The sequence below is a fragment of the Haliaeetus albicilla genome, chromosome 9, assembly GCF_947461875.1.
Source record: "Haliaeetus albicilla chromosome 9, bHalAlb1.1, whole genome shotgun sequence".
Classification (NCBI taxonomy): domain Eukaryota; kingdom Metazoa; phylum Chordata; class Aves; order Accipitriformes; family Accipitridae; genus Haliaeetus; species Haliaeetus albicilla.
The window spans coordinates 20,552,311-20,570,032 of record NC_091491.1 but is presented as its reverse complement, the minus strand read 5'-3'; the positions used below and the strand labels follow the sequence as shown (position 1 = coordinate 20,570,032).

Here is a 17,722-nt window from a genome sequence, read left to right as displayed (position 1 = left end):
CAGGATTTTCAATATCATCTTCTATGACTTAGCAGTACTACTTTCTTGAATAAAAGGGGTTCCTGAAAACAAATATCCAATCGCTACCTCTTGACATTACTGCCTCCAGAACAGTCGTAGACCTTGAAACAAGTGGCATGCATTGAAACCAGCAGTCCTCATAGTCTTCAGCACATAAGTATTCTGTTATTTCCTTAGAAATCTGGCTTTTTGTTTTATCTACATGACCATGAGGTGTTTTGGTGTTTGGTTTTTTTGTTTCATTTAATGACTTGAAGAATGCTAATCTGTAAATGCTGTGGTCTAATGAGAAGCTTTTCTTCTTACAGGTCAGAGGTTCACATACCTGCCGTTTCAGTACAGTTTGGTTTGATACTTGAAGCTTACTGCCGAGGAAGTGTTGCTCATATGAAAGTGCTTGCTAAACAGGTATAGGCTTCCCTTCTCCTTTAAATCATCACTTATCCTAGCTTGTAACTCAGATACTTGTTCCATTGCTCCGATGGGGCATATTGATTACCTTGACAAAGCCCATCTGTTGGGGAGCAGGGAAGAGAAGGAAGCATGGGTGAAACAGAGAAATAAAAGGGCTAAATAGATGGATGATGGAGCAGACCTCCCTGGCACAGAAAGCAGCTAGTGCTCTGGGGACTCAGAGGTCGGGAGCTGTTTTTACAGTCTTCTGACATGGGTGAGAGACTTTCAGTGGTATGCATATGTTCTGAATAGAATAGTAGGCTGCCTGGATTATTAAGTGAGGAAGGGTTTCTGTGCACTTGAAACTTGTGATCCTTTTTCCCCAGTAAGGGTAGCTTGTTCAATAGAAACTATTACCTTTCTATCTAAACTTTAGATGACTCCAGGACTACTTCCTGCAGCTTTGGCTTTTGTTAAAAGGTGATGCAACCCCCCCTGAAGTTGTAGTATAATGTAGTATTTCCTGGAAATAGAGGTGTTGAAGTAAACCAACTACTCATTTTAGTGTTAATATAGATGTACCATTTAAAAAAAAAAAAAAGAGAGAGATGTTTGCTTTTAAATACCCTAATAAGTGTGAGAGGTTTGCTTTTAAATACGCTAATAAGTGTGTCAGCAGATTATTAAGAGACACTCACAAATCATGTTTGAAGTCTGTAATGCAGATTTAGCAAGTTAATTTAAATTGCGGCCATAAAAATCTTTGAAAAATCATCTCTCTCTGGAATTAATGTGTTTGCTGTATCAGGCCACGAAGACTTACTCAGTAGATACTTGTCTGATGAATGTTATTTCTGACAGTTTTGATACTGTCTACATTGAAACAATGCTTTGAGAGGCATATGGAACAGGAATGTACTGTTGTGCTCTTTATTACTGCAGTTCACAGGACATTGAAAAGACCATCTCTTACACATGTGTGCTTGTTAGTATTGTCAAAATCATAAAAACATTAGGTGGTGAAATGCTTTAAGCAATAGACCTAAGGTCAGTAAAGTTTTTGTGCACTTCACAGGAAACAAATGTCAGTACAATCAAAGAAGGGGCAAAAAAATTCCCAACTGTGCAAACACGGAAGAAATTCAAAGTAGGAATACTTTAAAAAGTTCCTGTCTGTACAACACAGGTTCTATTTTGTTCCCTTGTCACTGATGTTTGTACAGCTCCTAGAATAGTGGAAAAGCAGAGCGCCTTTGGTTTCGACAGATGGCTGACCTGGCAGGTCTCCATTACCTCAGTTTTATAATCAAACTGCATACAATTTCCACAGCATCCTGCCTGACAGGGTTCAGTCTGTCTGTAGAAGTGTGGTAAGTTTTGACTCAGCACCTTGTAAGTTCGACTGAAGCTTCCTTGTATGGAAATCAACTTTTGTAGTTATTAAATTGATGCTGTTTGCTAGAGAATATGCGTATTACTGAGCATGTTAACTGTGGCTAGTGCAAATACAGCTGATTGTTGTAATGACTATTTTATATTTGGCTAACAAGTTGCTTAGATGTAGGTGTAGTGTAGAAATTATCTTTGTTGTATGTGCTATCTAGGTTTGTTACTGAAGGGCTTCTTTCTGTTAGTGTTATGTACATTTACATCACTAGTTTACTTACTTTCTTAGAAATTACATAGCAGTAGAAAACTTTCCAAAGCAGAAGAAGGGAAAAAAAGGTTAAACTCACCTGTATTGATTGCAAATAATTGCCTTGCATTTTTACACATTTTTAAGGTAACAATATTGCTTAGATGAGGTATTATGATTTGGACCACCTTAACTGATTAGAGCATTTACCTTATGCCTAACTTCAGCAGAATTTTAATGAACAAACACTTACGACTCTATTCTATAAAAGTTAAGTATGTGTAGTTATGTATGTGAAAATTGTCTGCAAGTAGTCATGTGGCCATATTGTATTGTGCGCAAATAACTGAATGCATACAGTGAAGTATCTGCATCCATAGCTCATCTCAAGTAATGGTTGATTTTGTTAGAGGTATGAAGCAATCAGTATTTATGTCGACTTCAGTATGGATAGAGGCATCTATGTTATGTGCTTTGTTGAATTAGTGGATGAAAATTGTATTTTGAAGAAGGAATTTGTGTAAACATATCATATGTTAAAATACTTCATTTTTTTGGAAATGTTAAGTCATGCTTAAAAAGTGACTTGGAAGCTTAGGAGTTTTCATCCCATCAGTGTCTTTATTATTTAGTAAAATGGGATTTCTGGGACACAAGTGACTTAGGAAAGGCTGTTCTCATGTTTTTTCAGGAACGCCACCTTAATTGCCATATATTATTTCCATTTTTAAAAAGTTACAGAATTATTTAATACTTTGTTTTGAAATGGTATTTTGCATTGTATTATGTGTAAAGTCAGAGCAATAACTTTTAAAGATAAAATATCTCTTTCAGGTGGAAGCCCTTAATAAAATGAAGACTTTAAATAGTCTAATTAAGCTGAATGCCATGAAGCAAAGCAAAGCAAAAGGAAAAGATGCAATGCATACATGCTTGAAACAAAATGCTTACAGAGAAGCACTTTCTGACCTCCAGTCTCCTCTGAATCCTTCTGTTATACTTTCAGAACTACAGTAAGTTAAGAATGAGTGAATAAAATGTAGGTTTTGCATGGAAACAGTGAAGCAGAAACGCATATGCGCTTTAACTTCCTTTGGCTGTATTTTTCAGCAGGTATGCTGTCATAGGGAACATGTTCTATAGTGAGAGAAGGTCTGTTGGGAATCTTCCTAAGGTTAAGGTATCAGTTAAATTAGAAGATTTTTGTGTTCCACCATGAAACTTAATACTCTCTTAGTCAGTGCATTACCATAGCTAAATATATTTAAATACAAGCCTAAAAGCAAATTAGACTGCATTCTTGGCTTCTGTTTATAACTATAAACACAAAAGCCATTAAAACTTTTAACAGCACTTAAATATAAAGTCTAAAATTTGATGGGAAAGGATGTAAAGAAAACTACTTCCTCTGAAAATGCAGGTGTTTAATTTAAGCATTAGATCTGTGTATGCCAATTGCAGTATCTAATACATTCCATCTATAACAGATATGTTCATAACTTGGTAAGCACTCATAGCATAGTAGCAGAATGAAAGCAGAGAACATTTGAGTACTTCCAAACTGGAAGTCTGTGTGTTCCGTTGTGTTTTGAACCATGTTTAGACCTTTTCAGCTGAATTACTCTAATTTGCAAATCTTTTGTTGTATTTTCTTCTAGTGTTGAGAAGTGTAGATATATGGATTCTAAAATGAAGCCTCTGTGGATAGTATACAACAATAAAATGTTTGGAGGAGATCTTGTAGGGATCATCTTTAAAAATGGTGATGGTAAGAAATGCTAAAAATTTTAAATTTTTCCTTCTTCATTCCCACACTTGCACTTAAGCTGTGTCACTGTATATTGCCATCATATAAACATGGTTTACTCTAACATTGGTCAACAAATCAAGCATCTTCTTCTGACTGGGTTTCAAAGTATAGGCATGATGATATAATTATGTTTAGTCCCACTTTAACCTTTAGGCTTGATGATTTTAGTATTTTTAATATTCTAGTATTTTTAGATGCCTTTTTCTGAAGGCCTTATAAACATTAGAAAATTTGTCTACAACACACTGAGAAATTGAAGGAGCAGTTTGAACCTTTCGTTATAGATCTCCGACAGGACATGTTGACGCTCCAGATTTTGCGTTTGATGGACATACTTTGGAAAGAAGCTGGTCTGGATCTCCGGTAAGGATCTCTCAAGGGCTATTTTATTTGGATAGAGAGTCCACTTTTAGCAGTAAAGCTTTCCTGTTTTCTAAATACCTTCCCTACCGTCCCCTTTCTAAATATCTATATCAATGCCCAGAGGTTTCAACTGTCACAGCCAAGATGAACAGGCTATAGAAAGCAGTTACCTTAATTAGTTAGATGGCTTCTCTTTGCATTTCACTCCCTAGATGGCCCACATTACAAAAGAATTTAGCCATGAAAAGAAATAATGGAAGAAGTGAAGTGAAACTTTGGGTTTTTTTAAATTTTTTTTTTTTTAATTATCAAACACAATATTTTCCCTGGTGCACTGCATCTCTTGTCCTTTATCTAAGTTTCCATACTGATAAATTCCGCTGTTTTCTTATATAGTTTACTGTTTTCATCCTTTAAAATCATCTCGATAAAAAGCATTGTATGAGGTCAGGAAACAATCTGTGAGTTAAGGGTCCTGCAAGCAGGTTTTGTGCCTTTGTTTGTTTGTTTGTGTCTGTGACCTTTCCAAACAGAGGTGTTTCATAAACTCTTCATGTAACAGACTTACCTTTTAATGGCCACTGATTTTCCAGGCATATGCAAAAATGGGGGCTTAGTGATTATAGGAATTGAAACATTTAAGTTCTAATACACATGTGCAAGTGAGGTACAAACATAGAAAACAGATCTGCTGGCCAAAAGTTAGCTGTTGAGGATTGCATCTGGAATACACCAACGAGATTCTCTAATAGGTAGAACTAATAGGCAAAACACTCTCTAGAAATTAGTTAGCTTTAAATACTGGTAATTTGGGGAGGGGAAATAGGAGGCTTGAGATTCTTTGTAATAGAATTTCACTATCTGGTTGAGAATTACCAGAATTATGGAATGCACAAATACAGGCTCTTCTTTTTAACATTTTCTTATTTCTCTTGGTCTTATTTAAGGACATGTATGGTTTGTGCTGCCATGGCTACAAATGAATGTATTACTGTCCAAATAAATTTTATACTTGCAATCTATTTCCTACAAAATTTAACAGAGGAATGTCTGTCTTGTATTAATTGCGTAACAGGCTTCATGAAGATGAGGGTCTTGGGAGAGAAGTTAGCTGCTTGTGCTTCTCTTCTAGGAGTGCTGCTGCACAAAAAATGATGATAATTGGGAACAGTCACTATAGATTCACCAAGGGTAAACCACGCTTGACTAATCCAGTTGTCTTTGAGGGAAGCAAAGAGTAGTGGATGTCCTTACCTTGACTTTAGCAAGGCTTTTGAGTCTGACTCCCGTAATATACTTGCCTCTTGAGTTAGGATGTTATACTCTGGATGGTGGACAACTACATAATCTGGCTGGAGGTTGATGACAAGTGGATTATCACTGGAGTCTATGTGGGAATTTTTATATTCTTAGCCTTGTCAGTATCCTGCAGTGAAAGACTTTTATTATTTAAATATGTAGGCAAGAAAAAGCACTTCCATCTGTTTTATGCTTACCACCTGCTAATCTCAGTTACTGCACGTTTTCAGTTGTATTTTTGAATCATGATAAATAGTGGGTAGTCATTCAAGAGTAAGACAAGATTCTGTAGTATGATAAGGTTGACAGGAAAGGTGATATATTTAGAACCGCTACTATATCAGGGAAAAAAATGTTGTCGCTTCCTTAAAATTTCACTTTTCAGTGCCATTTCAATGAAGTAGTTCTAACTCGGCCATTACAAAGTCAGTAGAGAAAAAGCATAACGTCCTAGTGCATTTGTACTAAAGTACTAAAGCGGTTTTTATGGTATTGAACTCGCCTGTATTTCATGCTAGTGCTTCTATTTCTGCTTCCTTTGGGCAGGTCTTGTGAGGTTGTAAACTTACAGTAGAAATGAGAACTCATAATTTCAGTGTTCTGTTAGCTGTTGAAATACTCTGTTTGAGAAGAATCTTCTCATTTGCTCTGCTGCTCCTGCAAAGCCACTTCTCTCAAAATGAAGTAATAAACCTTGCCAAGGTATCATGAGTACAGGAGTTTCCAGCATTTGGAAAACTTGTTTCAGAATGATGAGGAGGGTTGTGGGGTTTTCATTTATTTATTAGTTCATTAGTCAGGTCTCTAGGGCGATACCTCCTTCTGTGTAAGCTAGTCACTTTTTAATTGGTTGTATAAGTAGCAATGGACTTAACTATTTTTTGTAGTAGCCACTTTTTCTTCCTGCTGTGAGCAGTCCTCTTATTGCTGTTTGCAGTGAGACTTCCAATCGTTGTGAACATCTTCAGTGTACGTTCTGAAGTCCCACTTTGCATTCTTTTCTTGATAGAACACTATTTGGATGTCAGAAAACATTTTTCAGACCAGAAATATCTTTGTATCCCAAAGTCTCTTGCAAAGCAGCTTTCTTACCTTCGTATGCTTGCTAAGATAAGCGTGACTTCGTTGTAGGAATACTAGAGTATTCCAGAGACAAACAGTATCAGGTATTGTTCAGTGTTGTCATACAGCCCTCCAGTACATGGGCAACTTTTCCAGCCAGATCTATGCACCAGTTTTAGCCAATATAATTCTCAAATTCTAATTTCTTTTTAGAAAAATAGTTCTAAAGAAGATACTGGGTGTCACATTATTATAAACCAATTGGAGGCCATAAATTCAATTTTGTATGACTGTGAAAGAGCTATAATCCTTCTTGTTTAATTTTTAAGTGTTGTTTAAAAGCCTAGAAGTACTTATTTAAATACTACTTGAAATATTTCATTTAGATTCTTTAAACTCATTTCAAATTTTTTGTGGTTCAACCAAAATAGTGGGAGCTTCGTAAGGCACGTAACATCAGCCTGCATTAACTTGTTACTTATGCTTACGGAAAGGTTCCTTTGAGTGAAGTATGGGATAAGGTAGGACTGTGAATAGTAAATTGTTTCTGGAATTATAAATTTGCGGTGAGGTGGCTGAGTGCGTGTTAATTTGAACACTGATTTGAGGAAGCTTTAGATAATTTACGTCATAATAAATAGACTGTGAGGAGACTGATCCAGCATTTAGGGGCAAGGACAACCTCTGGCAGCTGTGGAATCCCAGATGAGGCATTCTTCGGTTGCTGCCTTCCCAGAAGCTTAGTTTGTGGTTCCAGCCTAGGCCACACACCGTGCCTAGCAAACAGGAGTAGTGATTAGGAGTCATCAAATATGCTTTTCCTGACTAAGGCATTTTTTTAAACTCAACAAAGGAAGACCAAAAAGTGCCTCTGATGTCCGAGATTTTACTTAAAACTCTCAGAAGAAAAAAAGTAGAAAGGGGAAGTTCCTAGTGAGAATTGAAGTTCTATAATTGGCCTCTTCCATTTATTTGCTTAACTGGGAGCATCTTCCTTCCATTCATCCTCTCATAGTTATGATTATAAAATAAAATTCTGGGATTAAGGCAAGGTTACAATTCTATGTCTATCAAAGAGAGATTAACCAGGCAGTTGCCAAAAGAAGGCACTGAAATGGCCTCAACTGAAAAGAGAATTGGACAAAACGGCACTCTGAATGCCTAGAGCATGAGGACGCAGCTAAGAGGGTAAGACTTTGTGATCTTCATGTTTACAGTCTACATGCCTCTCAAGAAGAGGCAACTCCAAAATCTGTGCATGAGCACCAGTGGTAATGAGTTCTCTTGCCTTGTTTGTAAGTTGGGACTTGGCTTGCTTCTTTTTGCTTGGGTAAGAGGCAAGGTGTCAGGCAAAAAAGCATCACATAGATCTGCTTTCCTGAACAATACAACTTCCTACATCCGTACCAATTGGTGGAGTCTTTTCTTCTTGCCCTGTATCATCCTTTGAGGCTTTAGTTTCCCAGAAGCTGTTGCTTCCCTTTTTCCTTTTGTGGATGCATAATGGATTTTGCACTTTCAACTTTTTTCCACTACAGAAAGTTTGATAACTCCATTCAAGTAAAAGCAGGGATTCTCACTTGTCTCACCATTGTAAGAGCAGAAGCACTTGCTGTTTGCCTCTCTCTTCCAATCTTTCACACATGGCGTGTTTTGTTTTCTAGGTTCCCGTGTGTGTGTTCTAACTAAATACCAGAACAAGATGGGTTTGTATCAGAAAAGGAAATACGTATATGCAGGAGGATGCAACAGTGTACCCCAGTAGGTCCTTCATCCTGGGCTACCACTGGATGGACTGTGGAGTGCACAACTGAATACAAATTCAGATGTAAATTGCATCTGCTTCTCAGTACAGTCCAAACATTAAACAGCAAAGACCATCAGAATGCTGCTCTGTCATTTAGAGGAGTCTGGCTCAGAGTCAGTTTACCCTTAGACGTCAGTCAGTCAAGTACCAGAGAGAAATGAGGAAACCAAAAAAGCTTATTCTTTAATTAATCCCCATACCTATTCATTTCTAAGACAAACTATTACCTGAAAATTGAGCAGGAAATAGTTGGCCTAGGACGTTAGTAAGTATGTGCAGCCAAACTTCCTCAGTTCTTCTAGTAGTTTATCTGTAGTTGTTTCTTGTACTTTAAATGTGGGCAATTATGGAACAAACTTGCTGAGTTAAACAATATTTATATTGAGATTGCATCAGCAGTGTGACAAAATGAGACTTTCAGAGGTTCAACCCCCTGACAGGTTATAACTCTTCAAGTTACTTTGCTTTAAAAAATTCTACATCTGAAGTTGTGTGTGTGGGCATATTCATAATAGATTACATAACTTTCTATTATTTCTATGAGGACTGTTTAAATATTACAAATACATGTCACAGCAAAGGAGCAAAACATCTGTCTTCCCAGGCATGCTGTGAGGTCTGCAGTGTTGCATCTCTTAGGAGAATAATCCTTGCATCAAAAAGTATTTCTGCTGCATTACCTACATTACAGCATTGAAATTGTGTTAAGGGAGAAATTAGTAAAGTAACCAAGCAACAGAAAATCCTAAGTTTGAGGAGTTTGATCTGTGGTGAATGACCTTTGTTGTGGTCAGTGGTCATAAAGGTATTTAGTACTTGGTTACTTTTTGGACAGATGGAGGGAGTTCTCCAAACTACTTTTTTCATTTCACTGCCTATTTGTAGTGAGTTTTCATTTTCATCTCCCTTAACGTCTGTGAAGTCTGATGTTAAGCGGATGTGTATGAATGAAATCAGAGTTCACAAACACATTGAAAAATGTGTTTGTTACAAGTCTAATGAATGTCATTATTTTCAAACCATTGGACCTGAAGTTACAGAGAATGTACTGATAAATTATCAGAACTTGGTGTTGTATTTGGCAAGATTCTGCTGTGGAGAATTAAACTCTTGAAATAAAGAACAGTATTAAATAGAGTGAAGAAGAAAATTTTCTGTCCTGCCCAGGACTGCTGCATTGATCTGTCTGTGGTCCTTACTGGCATTAAAAAGCAGGGAGCATATCCTGCTGACAGATGTTGAAGTCAGAAAGACCAGAATGAGATGGAAAGGGCCCAGAGGATTTGTCCCTAACTTGACTCCTGTCAAACTGTCTCTCTGACAAGGATGTTTTTTCCTCCAGTTGTAAGCACGCAGTCCTCAAGGGGCTGAAGGCTTTCATCATTGCTTGCTTTTGAAGGGAAAGTTGTTGGACATGTGCCCAGTTAAGCTGCGAGCGGGGTGGGTTGAAATGCAATGGAAGAAGGCCAGCATGCACTTGAACCTGGCAATATTTGGCTTAAATTTGTTGTGTCATGATAAGGATGGGCAGTGCTTCCTTGTATCATGAATGCTGGTGTTCAGTAATTACAGATACCCTTCTGCTCATCATGAGAACCTTCTGGTCTAGAGACTTGGGGTTTTTAATTGGGAAATGGATTAGAATAGAAAGGGGAAGAAGGTTCGAAATCTGCACCACTTCTTTTTTTGTTTTGAAGTTGAGTGTTCTCTAAATACACTGTTGAATCTGGTTTTCAGTTTGCGTTGTTCCAGGTAGAGAAGGATCCCCAACTATATAGTTATTACTCCTTGTGCTGCTTCAGTTGTGTATTATCGCTCAGGTAGAGGAACTGTTCAGTTACCTAATAGCTATTATGCTAAAAAGTTCTGATTCATTTCATCTGGAATTGTATTTATCTTTCTTCTATGGCTTGGGATAATAGGCTCTGTCAGGTAAGAGATGTGGTTTGCTTTGTAGCAATCAAACTTAATATCTGCTTTTTCTTTATATGTGTGCATATATATATATACACAGACACAAATATTTTAATATGTCCTGCAATTTTTTATACAGCTTTGTAAGTTAGTGAGTGCTAGTCTATAGCTTGTGTACTACAGTTAGCTTCGCATGGGCATCCATTCTTCTATACATGGATCCACAACCAGAAGTGAGATAATATTCTTGACCTGAGATGCCTAGCACGAGAGTAGACACCTCAATTTGTGATACAATGCCTTTGAAGAGTTTGCTTTAAGTTTCCATTGCATACATTGAGCTCCCATCTAAGTTGCCATTCCATTTTAAGCATCTGGAGTGAGGAAACATTTTGGAAAAATACACTTATCTATTTAGACGTATCTCCTCTTGATTCATATCTGTAACTGTGTCTTATTTTAATGCAATTATATTGTTGTAGATATTTTTACTAGACATAGTATATGAATGCACAGGGATATTCTTATATATCAGGCAGGTTAAAAGCTGTATTCCTCTTTCTCATTAGGTTTCTATGCTTAAAATTAATAAGAGTTGGAAAACTTTATATTATGTTTGTATTTAGCATTTGAAGTTGAAATAGGAGGAATGGGGGGAAAGGATAAGATCCTCCTTTCTATTTGTACAAATAATTTAGTCTAGAATGAACATGAGCGTAACTTACTGTCTGTTTAACCACTAGATTAACAAATGAAAACAAAGGGCTCCCTCTATGGTTTCTCCTATAAAATTGCAAGTAACTGTATTCCCTAGTAAAGGGAAAAATTAGGGTTGCTTATAATTTCTTTTTTTACATATATGCATGTAATAGGAAAAATTAATGGTTTAAATGTATTGCTAGTATTTTAACTTTGCAAGCAGCATGTGTATGTGAACCTCCCGAGAGTTTAATGTTCAAGTTAGCATGAGTATTCAGCCCAATATTGATACACTAAAGAAACATTCTTGCTATTTTTATCTTTAACATGAATCTGTGCTTTGTTTCAGGATATTGCCATATGGCTGTTTAGCAACTGGAGATCACTCTGGTCTTATAGAGGCTGTTTCTAGTTCAGAAACCATTGCTGACATTCAGTTAAATAGTAGCAATGTTGCTGCTGCTGCTGCATTCAACAAAGATGCTCTCTTAAACTGGCTGAAGGAATACAATTTAGGGTAATTTCTACAGTTATTTTCTCATCTGTAGTGTAAGCTACAAAATTCCTGTAAGTTTCTATTTCAATACTGAGGAATGTGTGGCTCTTCTGGCAAGTTTGTTACTACTTATTTTTCTAGTATGTCAAATTCTGACTTAGATTCATGGTGCCCTTAGAATTCAAACAACGATCCAGCTGGAATTCTGGCATTTGCAGCATTTTGACTGCATGTTGTTAAGTTATATGGGATCTGGCAAAACAAACAAACCCAAGAAAACTACATGGGTCTCAAGTCTTGATGTTGTTGCCTTTCATAATATTTGCATTTCTCCTATTCTTCATAGTTGCTTTTTACAGCATTTTCTTTCAAATAAGTCTGGTTAGTTTTACAGCATCCTGGTGGGCTTCTGGTTTAAACAAGCAAAAATCCTTTTTGAGGTCAAGGCATGATGTGAATTACCAGTAGTATGCACTAATATTGTTTGTCTTTGTGGTTACAGAGATGACTTGGATCGAGCCATTGAAGAATTTACTCTGTCTTGTGCTGGCTACTGTGTAGCTACTTACGTATTGGGGATTGGTGACAGGCACAGTGACAATATCATGGTCAGAAAAAATGGTCAGGTAAAAATCTCCTCTGTAGGCAGAATAACTACAGTATCTCTGTGCAAGAATTATCTTGAGAACTTTTAATTTCTTTAGTGTCTCAGCAAAATTAAATCCACACTTTATTAGGACTGATACCTTTGTTTACTGAGAATTGAAGAGAGCTTCAAAGGGAGGAAATGCAAGACTAGTGGAAGGACTGACCAATGCCTGTTTAGTAAGCAATTCTATATTGAAGTGAGGCTGTTCTATAGAACTTTTTCAGAACATCCAAAAGGCCTGTTAATGGTTCAGATTCATTGAATAAAAGTAGCCTTAGAGTATCGTGCAAAAGACCATCCTTAAAAATACATGAATTGTGGTTTTGAGCAATGTAGTTTTCCTGACATTAGTCTCCACAGCCCACCTCTACAGAAGTTTTCAATATGGAACTCAGTACCAGCATAATGCTGTGACTGTAAGTCTCAAAACCTAGAACCTAGGTAAACTCTTAGAAACTTATTTTTCCATTTGTTACTTTCTACTCTAACTTCTCTGAGTTTATTTAAATTATTCTGCCTATAAAACTAGCAAGGGTTCTAAAAGTGAGAGTTTTATAGACTTTTGCAGTATTCTAAGTTTTTACCTACTAGAAGAAAGCTGAAATGCCCTTACTTTTGATTCTAAAATGGGAGAGCTGTCACAAGTTCCTTGAGGTTAACTTAAGTTCTACTAGGTTTGCTTCTGAAGCCCTTGGATACGATGATGCTGAGCCTCATGGGCTCCATCAGTCTCATTTTTCTATCTGATATTACCAACAACATGTCTATTGGCAGACATCAGAAGCTTAAACCTGAGATAATCTTTTGCACACTGATTTGTAGTAGTGGTCGCTCGTAAGAGTGTGGATGTTATCACTGACTTTAAGCAAATCTTGAAATGTTTAAATACTCCCAAAGGGTTGAAACCATGGGCTGTGGGGAGTAGCATTATAAGTTAACTGTTCTTGATACCAGGATCCTGCAGAGATACCAGTAAAGTGAAATATTTCACTGGAGAATTTAATTTTCACTTCTTGTTTTTTTAGCTCTTTCATATAGATTTTGGGCATATTCTTGGAAACTTCAAGTCCAAGTTTGGAATTAAAAGGGAACGGGTACCTTTCATACTCACCTATGATTTCATTCATGTTATTCAACAAGGAAAAACAGGGAACACTGAAAAATTTGGTCGGTGAGTATTATTGTGTTCTCTAACTTTTGTAACTGAGGTGATCTCTGGTGATAATTTCCAGCACACCAGGAACCTACCTGGGTTTGGTTTGCTCATTTGTACTTGTGCAGAAGTGTGCTAATATGCATTTACAATATTATCTACCTCTCTACCTGAACTAGAATCTATATACAAATTACATAATACATCAGAAACTGCAGCTCTGCAGTAGAAAGATACAGTTCTTTTTATCTTGTCCAGCAGGAGATGACAGATTCTTCTGGGCTTCCCCCCCCCTTTTTTTTTTTTTTTTACCTTCAGCAGCATTGGGCACTAGGGAGGGCTTCCACAGACTATTGTTCAAGCGAGATGAAGCACTGGACTTAGGAACAGGCTCCCTTCTGCCTTTTCTGTCCATCAGTGCACATTCAGTGTGCTAATCAATCCTGGCCTTACTTAGATGCTTAGGCATATAGAGCCATGTGCTCTTAATCCAACACTTTTGCATGCCCTGTCCCATCTTGGGTTAGAGAGCTACAATGGAACATGAAAGCACATGACAAGTGAAAATTAGGCTCTGTGATCCTATCTGTTCAGTCAGAGTTTTCTCTTTCCCTTCTGTGTCATTCTTACCAATTGACAGGAGGGGCATTCTGAGTGTATTCCTCTCACTTTGCTATCAGTTTTCACAGGAAGAATTAATTGATAGAGATATGAAATTAAGTACTTGGGTATGGCTTGATAAATCTTACAGCTACGTCTAGTAGAAGAAGCTGTACGTATATATGTAATGGTGTGTCCAGGAAGAATGGAAAACAACTGCCAGTGACCCATGTCTCTCCTGGAAAGTAAAGAAATCAGCCTGTAGCTCCATTTTTAAAACCATGAAGTAAAGGCTATTAGGTGACTGTGCTGTTGCCAGAGCTGTGGAATATGGAGTACTTTAAATGGCAGTAGAATTCCACTTGAAAAATGCCTCAGGAGATAATTTCTTCTTTGAAGTATAACTTGTCATCTTAGTCTGAAGGGTTCTTCCCACTTCCTGTGAAAATTTACAGATTAGACACTGGACGGTGCACATTTAGGGACATTGAGCAAGTTCTCAAGTGTCTGCATGATGGGTCTTTATGCCAGACCTGGCAGTCGGTTCAATTTTGACCAGGTTTGCAGGAAGGAATTACTTTACAGAGATGGGCTGGATAGGTAGGGACTGCTGTAGAGCTTTTGTTTTTCCACTGTAGGTCTGCTATACAGGATCATCAGGGCGTTTCACCTAACAAATTCTCAGGGAGATGGGACACTGGCATTACCTCTGGCATTTTTAGCTCTTTCTGAAGAACGGTGGTGTTTTTTTTAAAGCTTTTGGTCTTTTGTACCTATGTTTTAAGGGCTTGTTGGAGAGGCATGGGATATTTGTGTGGGAATGCATCACAGGTTCTGTAGACATCTCTGTCTTTTCTGTTACTGTGTTCCTATGATATATGTGTTAGACCAGATAACAATTTTTGGAAATCATTGCATGTATTTGTCAACTGTGTAAGTTCTTGTGTATTGTCTTCATTGCATGTGCTTTGTGGTTGAACGTGAAGGTTCCGCCAGTGTTGTGAAGAAGCATACTTGATTCTGCGAAAACATGGAAACCTATTTATTACACTCTTTGCACTGATGTTAACTGCAGGGCTTCCAGAGCTAACCTCTGTCAAGGACATCCAGTATCTCAAGGTAAAGTGAGATTTACAGCTCAGCAGGACTTAGCATTTTTCCAGTATGTGAATTTTCATTCTACGATGAACACATTTTAATGGTTTTTCATTTTGCTCAAGATTTCCACGTAGTTCTCAAAGCTTTCCTTTTCAGCTCTGTAAAACAAGGTCTGTAGTCAGTCCTAGCGGGCAAAGGAAACTATGAATATACGTTCCTCTCAACCATTCCATAGTGAGTTCAGCATCCCTGCATCTTAAATGTAGTCATTTCAGGGATGTTTTACGTCTTGGCTCATGCACAAGCATAGACTTGTAAAGGTGAAAGTTATTTGCTTAATTCTTCTTTAGTTTTATCTTTAAACCCAGGAAAAAACACTGATGTGTTGCTCAATGAATAATAGGTGAAAAAGCATCAAAACAGAAAAAACCAGAATGTGGTTTGTGTTGAAAGGTGGAGGAGGCCTTAACTGTGTTTTTTAAAATTCCTAACAGTACTTGTTTTCCTGTCATCTTAGGACTCTCTTGCCTTAGGGAAGAGTGAGGAAGAAGCACTAAAACAATTTAAGCAAAAGTTTGATGAAGCACTCCGGGAAAGTTGGACTACTAAAGTGAACTGGATGGCTCACACTGTTCGAAAAGATTACAGATCCTAGAAAAGTTTTGCATTTGCACTAAGCTGAATGTTACCTTGATAAGTGTTTTTAAAGGGGATCTGTAGTATGGACCAACAAAACTTCTTTTAAGTAAGAAAGAAAACAACAACAAAAAGAAATGGGCTGAAAAAATTCCTGAGTCTTTTGCACTCTGCTTCTGAATGCTTCATTCCAAGACTGTCTCTACAAATAGTGAACATCCTGGATAATCAGTTCCTGCTGACTTTGCACGCTGAGAGCTACTAGGCATTTTTAAAAATTCTTTGGTACTTTATGGAGGTGTAAATATTTGTTTTTATACGTTAGGGTAATGTGCTCTAACATACTCAGGAGGTTTGGAGACCTCTGACAGAACTGTTCTCTGTTTAAAGTTGGGACTTGAAGAGTAAATTTTTTTTTTATATCCTGATCTGGCTAAAAATGACCATATTGTGTATATTTTTCATATGAACTCTGCCCTACTGGCACAGATGCATTACTTCTACTGTAAATAGCAACCACGCTATCATTGTACTACAGGGAGCTGCTTAATGTCTTGTACTGCTGCCGAAAGAAGAGTACATATTGGGGGTGGGTGGGGGGTGGGCTGACCTTTAAAAATGATGCAGCATCCAGATGTTCAGAGTTGCACAATTTTGTTCCTCTGACGTAACACACTCAAAACAGAAGCCCTTCAGTAAGAGGAAAGTTAGGCCAATTCCAAACATGTCTGAGAATCCCTGGTGGGTAATGGTCTCCCATTCGGCCACTGGGCCTTTGTTTTCAACTCTTAGAGAGGCACGTTTATTTCAGGTTCAGCAAGAAGCTTCTTACAGCCTTACATTGAAACTTGTATCTCAGATTAGTTGTGCCATGCAAATGTACTGACTTATGTATGGAAAATTTTCATGAAATATACTACGCATAGTGATTTTTAGAGCACACATACCAAAAAACCCCAAATGTTTGGAAAAGCAAGTGTTTATGGGAAAAGATCATTCCATAAAACACCAGTGAGAAGTCATTAATCTTTTCTTTCTATATTTATTAAAAGTTTGCAGTAACGTTGCTTTACCAAGATTTATATGTTGAATATGGTTGCTTGAAGAAACTGGATTTGTTTTAATTTATTTAGCGAGGTACCAGGCTTTTAGGTGCTTAAATGGAGAGCAATTTGTTACGTGCAATAGGGAACTGCTGGTTAAAAGATGTAACATACTGTTTCTGAACATCAGCAAGATAGACTTTAACTACTGCTTGTTCTCCAAGGAACGCTGGTAGCTCTCAATTCTTGTTGACATTTGAAAGAGAATTAAACATATATATTTACTTTTTGACTAAACAGTTGTTTTGCATAGAGATATTGTTTTATGTAGGAATTTAATTAAAGGTGGTTTTACTTTGTTGAGAGTGATTTATTATTTTTTGATGTTGTTTTGGGGTTTGTTGTTTCTTTTAAAGGTCAAAAACCTATCTGGAGCCACATAGCATTTTATGTAGTGGTTTGATTCTCTTGTCCTCACCCTTCAGGCTAATCTGTCTGAAAAGACGTCTACTTCTAGAATATTGTAAAAGTAACAAGTGGTTTGTGGTTTGGGTTTTCTCTGTTTGTTTTGGGGTTTTTTTTGCTTGGTTTGGTTTTTATTTATAATGTAGTAGCATTTAAAGCGTGCTATGTCCCTCTTTTTAAGTTTTTTTTAATTTTTAAAGCAGATGAGATGAGGGGTAAAAAGAAACTACTTTGCAGGTGACAACTCTGAAAAAAGTAATTTCATCCTCAGCTGATTCACAGCATAAAAAATTTGCAGAAGTAACCATTCCTGGACAAGTTACATTTTTCACTGAGACAGAGTACTCAAACACCTCTGGTATGTCGTCTTGTTGAGGGAGACATAACCTCTCCCAGAACTCAAGATAAAGTAGGCAAGTTCACCTTGGCTGCTGGGGACTGGTGTGCAAGATATGTGGTAGGAGGGAGCATGATGGCATCTTTATATCTGTAGCTAAACAGGCAAGTCAGTTCCACGTTCCACCCCAGACTTCTTGTGAGACTTTGAACAAGTCATTCAAGTCTGTGCTGTAGAT

General features: G+C 37.3%; 1 protein-coding gene across 6 annotated transcripts in view; it reads left to right on the top strand.

Annotated features, from left to right (window-relative positions):
- Positions 1–17,045, top strand: part of PIK3CB (phosphatidylinositol-4,5-bisphosphate 3-kinase catalytic subunit beta) — a 116,819-nt gene extending 99,774 nt beyond the window's left edge. For all 6 annotated transcript variants that reach the window (XM_069792051.1, XM_069792050.1, XM_069792053.1 and 3 more), the window contains 9 exons: positions 330–429; positions 2,888–3,066; positions 3,712–3,821; positions 4,148–4,226; positions 11,357–11,524; positions 12,006–12,129; positions 13,178–13,323; positions 14,892–15,024; positions 15,521–17,045. In XM_069792051.1, coding sequence (XP_069648152.1) covers positions 330–429; positions 2,888–3,066; positions 3,712–3,821; positions 4,148–4,226; positions 11,357–11,524; positions 12,006–12,129; positions 13,178–13,323; positions 14,892–15,024; positions 15,521–15,658 — 1,177 coding nt within the window. In that variant the 3' untranslated portion in view covers positions 15,659–17,045. The remainder of the gene's footprint in view (positions 1–329; positions 430–2,887; positions 3,067–3,711; positions 3,822–4,147; positions 4,227–11,356; positions 11,525–12,005; positions 12,130–13,177; positions 13,324–14,891; positions 15,025–15,520) is intronic.
- The last annotated feature ends 677 nt before the right edge of the window (positions 17,046–17,722 follow it).